Source organism: Lolium rigidum, chromosome 3 (assembly GCF_022539505.1).
Source record: "Lolium rigidum isolate FL_2022 chromosome 3, APGP_CSIRO_Lrig_0.1, whole genome shotgun sequence".
In the NCBI taxonomy this organism is placed as follows: domain Eukaryota; kingdom Viridiplantae; phylum Streptophyta; class Magnoliopsida; order Poales; family Poaceae; genus Lolium; species Lolium rigidum.
In genome coordinates, this window is record NC_061510.1 from 58772113 (window position 1) to 58785919 (window position 13807).

General features: G+C 50.1%; 2 protein-coding genes across 2 annotated transcripts; one reads left to right on the forward strand and one right to left on the reverse strand.

Moving 5' to 3' along the window:
• Positions 1-4781: 4781 nt before the first annotated feature.
• On the forward strand, positions 4782-6162 carry LOC124696283 (E3 ubiquitin-protein ligase Os03g0188200-like). The gene has a single exon (XM_047229025.1). It carries the CDS (start codon positions 4916-4918, stop codon positions 5990-5992), a length of 1077 nt encoding a protein of 358 aa, XP_047084981.1. The 5' UTR covers positions 4782-4915; the 3' UTR covers positions 5993-6162.
• A 1565-nt stretch (positions 6163-7727) lies between these two features.
• On the reverse strand, positions 7728-13498 carry LOC124701650 (protein DETOXIFICATION 27-like). Its single transcript, XM_047233743.1, has 8 exons — positions 13090-13498; positions 9500-10041; positions 9133-9219; positions 8963-9019; positions 8636-8874; positions 8408-8526; positions 8186-8272; positions 7728-8086 (listed from the first exon to the last, which is right to left on the reverse strand). Exons 1-8 carry the CDS (start codon positions 13411-13413, stop codon positions 8039-8041), a joined length of 1503 nt encoding a protein of 500 aa, XP_047089699.1. The 5' UTR covers positions 13414-13498; the 3' UTR covers positions 7728-8038.
• Between the last annotated feature and the right edge of the window lie 309 nt (positions 13499-13807).

The window sequence follows — 13807 nt, forward strand, 5'->3', positions numbered from 1 at the left end:
TATATTACAATGTAATCTAGATTATTGACTCTAGTGCAAGTGGGAGACTCGAAGGAGATATGCCCTAGAGGCAATAATAAAAGTGGTTATTATTTATATCTCTATGTTTATGATAAATGTTTATATGTCATGCTATAATTGTATTAACCGAAACATTAGTACATGTGTGATATGTAGACAACAAGAAGTCCCTAGTATGCCTCTTAAACTAGCTTGTTGATTAATGGATGATTAGTTTCATAATCATGAACATTGGATGTTATTAATAACAAGGTTATATCATTATATGAATGATGTAATGGACACACCCAATTAAGCGTAGCATAAGATCTCGTCATTAAGTTATTTGCTATAAGCTTTCGATACATAGTTACCTAGTCCTTATGACCATGAGATCATATAAATCACTTATACCGGAAAGGTACTTTGATTACACCAAACACCACTGCGTAAATGGGTGGCTATAAAGGTGGGATTAAGTATCCGGAAAGTATGAGTTGAGGCATATGGATCAACGAGTGGGATTTGTCCATCCCGATGACGGATAGATATACTCTGGGCCCTCTCGGTGGAATGTCGTCTAATGTCTTGCAAGCATATGAATAAGTTCATAAGAGACCACATACCACGGTACGAGTAAAGAGTACTTGTCGGAGACGAGGTTGAACAAGGTATAGAGTAATACCGAAGATCAAACCTCGGACAAGTAAAATATCGCGAGACAAAGGGAATTGGTAATGTATGTGAATGGTTCATTCGATCACTAAAGTCATCGTTGAATATGTGGGAGCCATTATGGATCTCCGAGATCCCGCTATTGGTTATTGGTCGGAGTGAGTACTCAACCATGTCCGCATAGTTCTCGAACCGTAGGGTGACACACTTAAAGTTGGATGTTGAAATGGTAGTACTTGAATTATGGAATGGAGTTCGAATATTTGTTCGGAGTCCCGGATGAGATCCCGGACATCACGAGGAGTTCCGGAATGGTCCGGAGAATAAGATTCATATATAGGATGTCATTTTATATGAAATAAAATGTCGCGGAAGGTTCTATGGAAGGTTCTAGAAGGTTCTAGAAAAGTCCGGAAGAAACCACCAAGGAAGGTGGAGTCCACAAGGGACTCCACCTCCATGGCCGGCCAGCCCTAGATGGGGTGGAGTCCCAAGTGGACTCCACCATAGGGGCCGGCCACCCCCCACATGGGAGGTGGGAATCCCACCTTTGGGTGGGAGTCCTAGTTGGGCTAGGATTGCCCCCTCCTATGGAAGGTTTTGGTTTCGGGTCTTATTCGAAGACTTGGACACCAACACTTGGGTTCCACCTATATAATGAGGGGCATAGGGGAGGGGCCGGACACACCAAAGCCACCACCTTGGCCGCACCCCTTGGAGGCCGGCCACCCCCTCTCCCCAAACCCTAGCCGCCCCACTCCTCCTTCTTCCCCGCACGCTTAGCGAAGCTCCGCCGGGATTCTCCACCGCCACCGACACCACGCCGTCGTGCTGTCGGATTCAAGAGGAGCTACTACTTCCGCTGCCCGCTGGAACGGGGAGGTGGACGTCGTCTTCATCAACAACCGAACGTGTGACCGAGTACGGAGGTGCTGCCCGTTCGTGGCGCCGGAACCGATCGTGATCAAGATCTTCTACGCGCTTTTGCAAGCGGCAAGTGAACGTCTACCGCAGCAACAAGAGCCTCATCTTGTAGGCTTTGGAATCTCTTCAAGGGTGAGACTCGATAACCCCTCGTTGCTACCGTCTTCTAGATTGCATCTTGGCTTGGATTGCGTGTTCGCGGTAGGAAAATTTTTGTTTTCTATGCAACGTTATCCTACAGAGGACGCCATGGAAGCGGCAAGATGTGTAGCGGCGGCGACGGATCAAAGATCGGTGGCGGCGGCTAGGGTTTTGTGTGTAGCGGCGGCGACGGATCAAAGATCGGTGGCGGCGGCTAGGGTTTTGTGTCGGCGGCGGCAGGGGCACTTTTGGCTAGCTGCGGCGGCGGTGTTTTGTAGGTTGGAGGTTTTGGGTATTGGATGTGAGGCGGTGGCAGCAGGTCAGAGGACCGGCGGCGACGGCAGGTGTATAAGCGGCGGCGGCGGACGAGTAGTCGGCGGCGGCGGCGAAAAAATTGTGTGTCGGCGGCTAGGAGGTGGAAGAGGCAGGCTCTGATACCATATTAACCTAGGCGGAAACGATGACCCGTTGGGGTCTCGTGTTGCATGTTATATAGGTGGAAAAGCCCCACAATGGCGTGTACAGGTAGGACACGTAGACGTGTTGGAGTACTACTCCATACAGTATACGTGTCAGGACTTATTACATCTAACAGACTGAACCGGAACAAAGACTTGTTCCCGAAAGCCTTCCTACGATCGATGGGCAGCTGATGCGAATATGTGATCATGTGAAACCCCAACCGTAATGTGAAGATGCTTGCCCTGCGCCCTGCAGGAAATGTATAAACTAAGAAAACAATAGTATACAGGTCTGTCCCGGCTTATCCGTTAATAGAATTTGACCCATTGAATCTGTAAGCACGAATGTTTATGTGTACAAAGACTCTGACCAAATGCAGGCATGAAAAATGGCGGTGATAAAACTAAAATAAATCAGCATTCGTCGTCGGTGTCCACACGATTCCAACACGCCAGACAGATCAAAAGAATATAAGGGCATCTTGGCCTTTTTTTACCTGAACGGATCGAGGCTGTCTGAACATGTTCGTGCACAGGACCATGGACCAACGGCGCGACTCAAACAGATCGAGCATGGCGGATCTGTCCACGATGAGCATAAATTTAAGTTGGGAATGCGGTAGCGCGAACCTCACGTGGGTCCCCATCTTGACCTCCTCGGGCCTTCCCGCCAGGGGCACATAAGCAAGTCCCTCTCCCGCCACTCTTATAGGATTTTAGCCGGCTCAGCTGCGGCAACCCTAGCCTGCGATGGAGGAAGCATTTGCGGCTCCCATAACCACCTTGCGCCTTAGCCATCCCCAGGCGCAAGGCCAGGACCAAGGCCCCGGCCAAGCCGAAGAAGGATTTGACACCGAAGCGTGCAAATGAGACTAAGTATAAGAAGCACGTCGGCCAGCACAAACGCGGCGAAGGCAAGAGTTGTCGAACCAGCAACCGCTAACGCAACAAGGAAAAGGCCAGGCTCATCCCGGCCCTTCAGACCAAGAGCAACGCCGACGTCATCACCTCTTAGGATGCCTCCCAAGCCATTGTCGTGATCAAGCAGGAGCTGCACACCATCGCCATGGGTCAAGTCCAAGGTGGCGGCGACGCCTCTTCGACAACCTCGATATCATCCACATGCGCACAACCGCCTCTTAAACCCTGTACGCCTTCGACAACGGCGGAGGCTCTGTGCACTATTCAACATGTTCCTACTCTCTCCCGGCTCGACGGCTCATCACCGTTGACGCTGGAGACCTCGCCAGGCCAGGTGGCTCGGTAGTGCCTACCATCAACCTCAAGCACACTCTTGTGGCCGATGACTCAGGGGCAGGAACTGGCAACATGATACGGGAGATTATGTCGGCGTACATGTATGAGGCCCGCAACTTGCTTGACAAAATGACATGCCCTACATCTGGCAACCTAGTATGCTTGAAACAGCCATTTCGTCCGTCCATTTGCATGTGAAACCAGCGTGTGAAGTCCAATTGGACCACTATATCAGGCGCGGACCTTGGGCCGATTCTTTTGGGGGAAGGGGGGGGGGGTGCTGGGGACGAAATAGGCTTGCTTTGATCATTACCTGGACCACATACTGGAATATCCTTTCGTATTTTTTGCTGGGCTGGGGGGGGGGGGGGGGGCGACGAACCATTTCGCCCCCAAGAATGTCCGCCAGTGCACTATATGGATGATGATCTAGGGACCGAGCAAGAAACTCAACAAGAGGGGTTCACTATTGATGGGAAGCCATTGTTTGAGCAGGATGGTGACCCTATGGACGATGCCACATATATGGAAGATGATGGCGATGATATGGATGATGCCAATGTAGCAAAAAAAAAGAGCCAAAGAACTGAGGATTCATGGTCAAGCAGGACAAGTACCTTTTAGCCAAGATTCAGTATGCGACGCTAGGAAAAAACGAGGGACGAATTGGTTTAGGGTTCTTTCGTGAGCGTTGGAAGTTCTCTCCCTACAATATTTATAGTGATCGAGGCCAAGTCTCAGTTCAAAATGGATGGACATTCATCCAAGTGGAGTGTAACAATTTTTGCGGTGCAAACAAGCATGTGCTACGGCGGCCCGTGAGCGGCATCTATGTCGAAGACATGGTAAAACCTCGGCCATTTTAAATATGGCAATATACATTGCATACATGAGTGTATCTAATGGATTGCATATGCGTGAACTATATGATTCCATAATTAATGATAATTTATTAGCTATTAAATTTAGTTATTAGTGTTAACTTTTTTCATCTGTTGGACAATTAGGTAAAAATGGAGACAACACTTGCTAGCATGGACCAAATGAATCTAGCCGCTGGGTTTGCCCTCGCCACCAACATCCCACCCGGAAAATGTATCCGTGGACGATCTAAAAAGACCATAGCAAATACATTTCATGTTCAAAATAATTCGGGCCGGAGATCAGTAAAAGTCTAAAAATAAAAGAAATCAATAATGGCCGCGCTGACGAACATGTCAGCTGCCAATCAGAATCCCAGTCCTGGCCACCGCCCCCTGTTCCTCCACCCCTCCAACATTCGCTAGTCGCCACGCACGCACTGCCCACAAGCCACAACGCACATCCCTATCTTGTTCTTACGTTACACACTTTTCTCTTCCGCCTTCCTGTTCCTTCAAAACCTTCCTCCTTTTCTCCCTCACCGACGAACGCGGCAAGTCTGCCCGGCCGACTGCCGTTCACACCCCTGCCCGGAGATGGATCGCGGCCAGATCGCGCTGCTCCTCCTTCCGCTTCTGCTCTTATCGGCCGCGCAGCCATCTCTGGCTCAACAGAGCAACGGCACGAGCAGCCACCGCTCCAGAACCGCCGGCGGGTTCACGCCGACCACCGCCATCATACTCGTCGTCCTCATCGCCGCCTTGTGCCTCCTCACCGTCTTCTCCCTCTACATCAACCGCTGCGCCCGCGCACACCCTCTCCCGCGCCGGCCGTCCCGCCGCGCCGCGCCTGATCAGTCCGTCGGCGACAACGCCACCGCCGGCGGCATCCGCGCCGACCAGTGTCGCCCAAACGGCCTCGACAGGGAGGTCGTGGAGGCCTTCCCCACGGCCGTCTACGGCGACGTGAAGGCCCGCATGGCGACGACCAAGTCGGGCCCGCTGGAGTGCGCCGTCTGCCTCGCCGAGTTCGCGGACGCCGACGAGCTCCGCATCCTCCCGGCGTGCTGCCACGTCTTCCACCCGGACTGCATCGACCCGTGGCTCGCCGGCGCCGTCACCTGCCCGCTCTGCCGCGCCGATCTCACCGAGCCCGCCGCCGCCGGGAGCGCCGACCTGACGCTGACGGGGCGGCAGGAGATGGCCGTGCAGGAGGAGGAGCCACAGGAGGCCGACGAGGAGTCCTCGGTGGTTTCTTTCACCGCTGAATCTCTCAGCAGCTTCAGCACAGTATGGAGACACGAGTTCGCCGGCGCCGAGTACAACCACTACCGGAGGACGCAGTCGGCCATGGACGCGCCCGACCGGCACACTCTCAGGCTGCCGGAGCACGTCATGAAGGAGCTCGCCGCCGTCCGGAGGCACCGGCGGGCGGCCAGCCTGGCCGCGGAGTACCCGGACACCGTGGATCAGAGGACGCCGGGGTGGCTCACATCCTTCTTGCGGTCCATGTCGTGGCAGCGGCAGCGTCGGGCAGACTCCGATGCCGGGGAGGAACAAGGCGGCAGCAACAAACGGATTTATCCGGTGACCGGCGGAGCGCCGAGCGGATCGGGATCCGGTGGGGACGAGAAGAAAGACAGCTCCGACGTTGACGCGTTAAACCGGGTTTGACCTCTTCGTTCTTGCGTGTAATCTTCGTCTGAGTTCCTTATGCAATGTGCGTCGGTATAATATGGCACAAACATTTTACCTGCAAAATAGGAAAATTTAGACCTAAGCACATTGTTGTACCCGGCAAACCCTTCTTGCGATCGCCATAGATTTGTGCACATGGAGCAGATTGTTTTGGGATATGAACTACAGGGTCTCAAATTAATTCTTCCAGTTTGTTATGCGCTCATAAATTTATCTCCTTTGTAAGTAGGGACAAGAGCTAGCCATGGGAAAATGCCCCCATGTCGCCTCCAAGGAACCATTCCCCTAGCAAAACCCTAGCCACAACTGTCGCAGCTAGAGGATGCATGGAAGAGTGAAAATGAGGCGTCGGGAAGTGAGATGGCACAATCACCGTAGGAGGGGCAGATAAAGGGCGAGGAACACGGTACGTGAGGGGGCGCTAGCATCACCAACGATGCGTGAGAAAGCTGCACTGATGGCGTGTGGGAATTTGCAGGGCCCGCATGTGTAACCGATGTGCCGGGTGGACGACAACACTAAATTTAGCATGACTAGCCCATGTGGGCCATCGAAAGTTTAAAACCCACCGCTGACGGGTAGGCTGACGTCCACGTGAACTTACCCTGAAGCCAGTGGCGGATCCATCCCAAAATTCTAGTGGAGGCCTTAGTGAGTGGGGGGCTTATTCCTTGGCTAAGTGGGGGTCCAAATAATAAAATAGTAAGCTTCAACACCCTAAAACAAAAAATTGATTGGGGCCTAGGCTCCCACTGGGCCCAACATGGGTTCGCCCCTGCGTGAAGCCATAGGGGCATGTCCCGGCACCCCCATCCAAAATATGCTTCCCCGAACCAACCCCCCCCCACCCCCACCCCAACAGTTAGCCAATTTACCTCGTTTCATAATGGCAAGGAATTCATTACTTCTCAAGGCACGCTTTTATTATTATTTGCCAATGGTGAACGTCCTTCCTTGGATAATATTCCAACCCAAGCGATACTTTCAGTGGAACAAATGACTAGTGTCTAACAACAAGGATGAGAGCATCAAAACCCGATACCTTCATGGTTTTGACACCATGGCCATACCGATTTGTTGGAGGATTTTCCATCAAGAATACAACACAGTAGATCGAGTGTTTGAGATGATCATCGAGGAAATCCAAACCTGGAGGGCTGCAGTGTGCATCATAGCTCATTAACTGAGTCCGGGATGCGCTAGTTTCTTCGAAGATGCGCTACAAGGGTGCATCATAGATCATTAAGTGGGTCATAGGCTCTTTGTGTCGAGACTGTTTTCTCATTTTTTTTGGCTGCCTGCAGCCTGCTTTCTGCGGGCTAATCTCAAACCCACGTAGATTTTTTTTTTTGTACTACTTGTACAACTTCCTCTTTTCTTCTTAGTAAAATTCAGCCACCGGCCCTTCGAAAAAGAAAGATAATATTCCATTCGAAATGCCAGAAGTCATCTCATTTAACGTGCTCCCGTTCTTTGTTCTTTTCCGAAGGTCAACTCATGTTGACGTTATCCATCGGAATGATGTATCCCGTTCTTTGTTCTTTTCCAAAGGTACTCATGTTGACGTTATCCATCGGAATGATGTATAGGATGGCAGCGGTAGCTTGCAGCCACCGAATTCTGTTGCTAGATATTTTGGTTCCCTCCATTCAAATTGAAGTCCAAACATTTTAACTTTCTTGGAAACACGAGCAAACGCAACATCCAGAAAGAAGAGAAAGAATCGCCTTCAGTCCAATGAGTCGTACAATTGCTTAGATACGAGCAATAAGTAAACGGCTAAAGACATACGAAGATCAAAATCGGCGTACAAATTACTTGCACACATATAAACAAACAAAGCCACCGCCATCACCACCGCGTGCGAGCCTAACCGCTTGAAGCCACTCTCCCATGCATCCGTGTCTGAAGTGCGAGCATCATATCCCTCTTGCCCTTCGATCCGAATGGGAAAACCCAGAGACCATCCCTCCAGCCTCACGTAAGCTTACCAGATGCCCCGGCCGATATTTGCTCTTTCTATCAGCGCACCTCCGACCACTTGTCCATGCGCGTGCTTGCGACCAAGGCCTGCCAATGGCGTTAGAAAAAAAAACATATCAATGCTAGTTCGTACCAGCACCCAATCGAGATGTAAATATTTGCAAAATATTCTACGGGCTCGCTCACCTCCTTCTCCCAGTCGCACCGTATGGTTATGATGGCCAGAATCAAGGTCTGGACGGCTGTTCCGCCGATCATGCCCGCCCAGATCCCCTGCAAAAAAAATAGTTAGCGCGTCAACAAAAAGAGACTTGATGCCAAGCTTGACGACAGTTCAAAGACGCCAAGGTTGAAGAGAAATGTACGCCAGGTCAAAAGAGGAGAGAGAGAGATGTAGGTAGATCGTACCAGGACGCCAAGGTTGAAGAACCAGCCGAGTAGGATGCCCAAGGGGAGGCCGATGATGTAGTAGCTGCCGATGTTGACGTAGGCCACCATGGACTGCCACCCAGACCCAACAGCCACACCTGCATTTCACAAAGTACATCAGTTTTAGTAATTTAGAAAGCCCATACGTCAGAAAACACTGTGCTACCGGGCCTAGATGGCAAAAGCAATCTAGCTGGGCTTTCGTACCTGAGAGCACGGGCTGGATGCTGTTGAGGAGGATGGTGAAGGCGAGCAGGATGGCGAGGTTGTTGACGGCGTCCAGCACGACGGCGCTGGAGGTGAAGATGAGCGCAAACTTGTCGTGGAGTCCCATGACCAGCACCCAGAAGAATAGCCCGATCACCAGCGAGGTCAGCGTCGCCACGATCGTCGCGAACCTCGCGCCCTTCCCGTTCCCGGCGCCCAGCTCGTTCGCCACCCGAACTCTGCAAATTCACACGCCAAAGTTAGCATCCTGAACTCTGCGCGGAACTGCCCAGTAGATCGATCAAGACCGTGATGGTGCGTGTGTACCCTGTGCCCGCGAAGAACGCCAAGGGGATCATCATCTCCCATCCGTTAATCGTCATGCTGGCCACACGCAAGACACAAAAACAAAACATTTGCATTGTCAGAATGACCATCGATCAAATTAACAGCACTCCTCTGGAAATTTCGTGGATGAAAAACAGATCACCACTTACCAGATGGAGAGCGCATCAACCGCGATAGCCGCGTTCTTCAGGTTCCCGGTCAGAAGGACGAGTATTCTGTAGTACCAGTTCTCGAGGCTGTACACAAAACAAAACTTTGTGTCAGTGGATAGAGATGAAATATTGAAACCTTAATGTATCGACCGTCGTCATCGGAAATTATGCTTATCTATGAACATTGGATCTGACGCCCGATTGCCGGGAATCAATCAGCAAAAACACATGCACGCAGCATATGTCAGTCAGGTTTACATATGGCCTATGCAGCCGGATGTCCTAGGCGACTAGGCGCACTCTATAATTAACTAAGACGTGCTGCAATGGTAAAATGGAGCACAGGCAGAGTATCGCGAATTACCATAGCATGACCCCTGACGCGGTGGAGAGCTTGACGAAGTCCCAGATGTCGGCCAGCGCCTCGAAGGAGAAGCCATGCCACGTCTCAGGGCAGCCACCGCAGGCAACGTAGGCGAAGAGCATGGCGCCGGTGGCCCACCAGGAGAAGTTGAGCGTGAGGGCGATGCCGACGAGCCCGTAGCCGAGCTTGGTGATGAAGAGCCAGCTGACGAAGAGGTGCACGCAGAGCGCGATCCCGGACACGGCGGCGTTGACGAAGTTCTTCATCTGGCACTGCAGGAACCGCTGCAGCGGGAACATGAAGGCGAAGGAGAAGTGCAGCGGGATGAACCAGACCGAGACCTTCCCCGCCATGGCCGACAGCTCCGGGGACTGCCCCGTCAGCAGCAGCACGTCCTCCGCGTAGAGGTACATGGGGAGGAGGAGCACCGCGCACCCGAACAGCACGATCCACGATCGCTGCATGTACACGCCCATCATGTGGTACTTCTTCGCGCCGAACGCCTGGCCGCACAGCGTCTCCAGCGCGCTCGCCATGCCGAGCTGCAACACGCGCGCCAAAAACAGATCGAAGTTAGTGCACAGTTAGATGCAAGCAGTGGCAATATCTTGTTTGGCGATGATGATATAGTGATCGTATTACTGTCAAAAAATGTAGTGATCATAATTAGTTGTGTTCGTATTTTCAGACGTGGAGATGAGCAGGCTATGTACTTCCTCATGTAAATCATCGTGTATTCAGGCTGTTCACCTCGTAGTTCAGGAAAAGTGATTTCATTTTTATCTGTCGATATGTGCACATGCAGCAGGGATGTATAATGCTGGCAATAAACAGGAGTGCCACTACATCCACGGCTTGTTGATTACTGTCCGCACACCAGATGAAGCAAACTCGACAAGAGGCGGCAGAATTGATTCCATCCGGAGTACGACAAGACGGAAAGAAAAGGATAACAATACAGAGCACCGTTCAGATTACCATAGCTGATCCTTCTGGAATTCTGGTCTGGTGCCTTCCCACATCGATCGGAGTACCACGATGGAAGAAGAAAGTTGTGTAAGCAGACATGCTTTCTGCGTATACAACTATCTCCTTCAGTTGAGAGAGGAATTTCCTCAAGTGTGTGGACTGTGGTGCACAGTCATGATATGCATGCCAATCAATTTCTTACACTGTAAACAGGATGCACTAGAAGTCTATGGTTTCCAACCGCGACCCCGGGAGGGAAACCATAAATCGCATCCAACCATACATACATTTCTCGACGAAGACAATCAATCACCCTGATCCCTATATTGGAGAAGTGCTGATTGGGAGACCTGATACTTCTGGTGCCTTCTCACATATACTAGTACCACGTTGGATCATGGAAGGGGAAGGTTGTGTAAGCAGAATTGATTTGTGCATGTACTAGTTGATAGGGACCTTCAGTGCCATGGTGCAGGCCAGTCCATTTTTTTGACATTACAATTGGAGTACACCCTATAAGTGAAACAATATATAGTTGGCAAGCGGAATTCCGCATAGCCAAAAGGGGAATCATAGATTGCAGCCAATGAAACCGGAAAAGTGCCTCTTCATCAGGCTAAAAGTGTATGAACTTCTCCGCAAAAGTAAGACCTATTTTGTTTTTGTCAAGAGTAATAACAAGTGGGCAGCTGGAATTCCGGTAGCCAGGAGAGGGAATATGGTAACCAACCATAATTTAACCTTAGACTTGTCATAGTGGGTACTATAGTACCATAATATGTGATGTGATAGTACCTTCTTAGTTAGACCTGAGAAGAGAACCATTCCGCATCTAATATTTCTCTACTAGAGTCCAGACTGGGTTCTAACTTCTAAATCTCAACTAAATTGTAAAGAAATTTTTGCAACTGTAGTGGGTTCTCAAATATATTTTTTCCTCGATTTCTTGGACTAGATGTAAATCAAGTTCAAATGAAATTTCAATTTGGAAACAATTGTTTTGACAAAATGTAGACGAGATAAATTCTAAACCTTTAGAATTATTGGTGGGGTCCGGAATAATTTTTTGAATTGCAAATTAAACCTTGGCCCAATCACCACATATTAGACAAGTATCTTCACTACAATTTTCTTAAAGTTATTGTGAACATTATCCTATAACAAATAGTAAAATATATAATTGCAAGTTTTTAGTGAAAAATTAGTGTGTGTTACGTATACACAAAAAACGTAGGCCACATTGTTTTTTTGTGATGAGGATTAATTTTTGAAAAAAATTACGAGCATTATATATCTTTTTGGCTGCTTATATATATAGAAATATACCCATTAACTCTAGACCCACAAATCTGGCAATGCTTACGATCAGTATGGCACGAACTGAGCTACTCGAAAGTTTGGCAATCTTAAACATGGTAATTAGTCCGAAACTTCAACCCAGCCAGACGAGGCAAATCATCATCCTTGGGGCCGCAGTTCCAAAAGTAAAATCATCCTTGGGGCCCAAAATCTAGCACTTTTAATCAAGAAAAGATCAGGTCTCGAAGATCGAATGCAGAAGAGGGACCCGCGCCAGGGTAACAGAAGTTACATTTTTAGAAAGGAATTAATTATGGTTTGCACTTTTGATTCAAAATTATGACCGTACGTCTGCGTTATTCCGTTATTATGTATAAAAAAGTCGACGCAGCTTGCATATTTTCTTCACGTCACATTCCTTTTAATAACCTTTTTTGAGGTGACGAAACCAAAATCATGGAGAAACCTCCAAATCTATATATAGGAAAAATATATATAAAAAAACGGCAACCTATAGGAAAAGATGCCGATGCAGCTGAGCAGCTTGTATTGGAGTCGACGCGGTCGCTCTTGATCACTCGCCCCCCCGGTTTGGAGCTATCCAGAACTTGCGAGTATGGCCAGCCACATCATTCCAAAAGCAGCCAAATTATTTTCGTGTGATGGGTATCCGGTATCCGTTTCCGTCCCCACGTACGGAAGTTAGCGGCTGGTAAAAATCAACCGAGCTTTCTAGACAAAAAATCTGACAATGCATGTAATCAATATGACACTGATGTGAGCCAGTACTCCAAAGTTTGACAATCTTGAACTTTTTGTCTTTCAAAACAAGGCAAACGCAATCTTGAACATTTGGCCATGCATGTGAATTACTCTGAAACATGAGATGCAAAGGAGGGAGCCGGCGAGCTAGGCTTGCGCCCACTGAACCCAAATTAGACTGCCGGCGTGCAGACAAAATTCAATACTGGCGGGTCTCCGCTCTCCACAATGCAGGGAGGGGGGGCGTTCTGCCGTACGCTGTGCTCAACGGGGTCGAGTGGGGAGCTCAAGAGAGCAACGTGAACTAGGCAAGTGATCGAACGGCAGCCAGCTCAGGCCAAGCTAATTCTTGTGGGTCGCAAATTATAGGCAGCTGTTTTGGGGGGCATGTTTCGCTGGAAACATTTGAGGTTCCGTACGTGGATTTCCTGCGCTGGAGCAACGGGAATACTAACCATATCGGGAAGACCGTCCGGCCGTAACGGAACGACGAGACGAACGAACCAACGAAGGACGGATGGAAATTAAGTGGGGGATGAAAACGTGGGGATCGGACGTACCATGAGTCCGAAGTTGAAGCCGACGACGACGGTGTTCGCGATGGAGATGGCGGCGAGCTCGAGGTCGCCGATGTGGCCCGCGAAGGCCTGCGTGATGACGTTCATGCTGAAGGTGACGACGCGGCTGAAGATGGCCGGCGCCACGATCACCCACAGCTTCTTCGACTCCGCCCACACCCTCCGCCCGAGCTTGCTGTTATCAGACTCGTCCTCCTCCTCTCCGGCGGCGGCGGCGGCGGACAGCACCTGCCAGTCCGCCTTCTTCGCGCCGCCGTTGAGGAGGCCCGCGCGGCGCTCCTCGTCGTCGGCCCTCCGGTCGGCCATGGCGGAGCAAGGACCGATGGAAGCCTCTCTCTCTCTTGTTGTTGTTGTTGGGCCCCTGGGTGTTGGAGGTTTCTGATGAGTCGTGTTGCCGATTTGGTTTTGGAGAAGGGAGGAGGAGGGCGACCGCCTTTAATAGCAGCGGAGGAGGTAGTTTGGCACGTGGCTATTGCGTGGTTGTTTTGGCCAGTCCAAACGGAGACGGAAAAAATATACTACTACTCGAGCTTTAGACTAGTCATAGTGGGGAGTAACATGTAGAAGTAATACTGCATGGTGTATATTACTCGCTATGTTACTACCTTCATAGTGGTTAGTTACATATATGTGGTGTCATGCATACCATATTTATTAGATTGTAGACTCATCTTGTCTTGAGAAGTGTGATGTTATGGTA

Excerpts from the sequence above, each read along its gene's own strand:
- LOC124696283 (XM_047229025.1), top strand. The coding sequence starts at position 4,916 with ATGGATCGCGGCCAGATCGCGCTGCTCCTCCTTCCGCTTCTGCTCTTA.
- LOC124701650 (XM_047233743.1), bottom strand. The coding sequence starts at position 13,413 with ATGGCCGACCGGAGGGCCGACGACGAGGAGCGCCGCGCGGGCCTCCTC. Across the intron at positions 9,220-9,499 it reads GCGTCAGGGGTCATGCTATG|CCTCGAGAACTGGTACTACA; the intron begins GTAATTCGCGAT and ends TTTTGTGTACAG. Across the intron at positions 8,527-8,635 it reads CATCCAGCCCGTGCTCTCAG|GTGTGGCTGTTGGGTCTGGG; the intron begins GTACGAAAGCCC and ends TGTGAAATGCAG.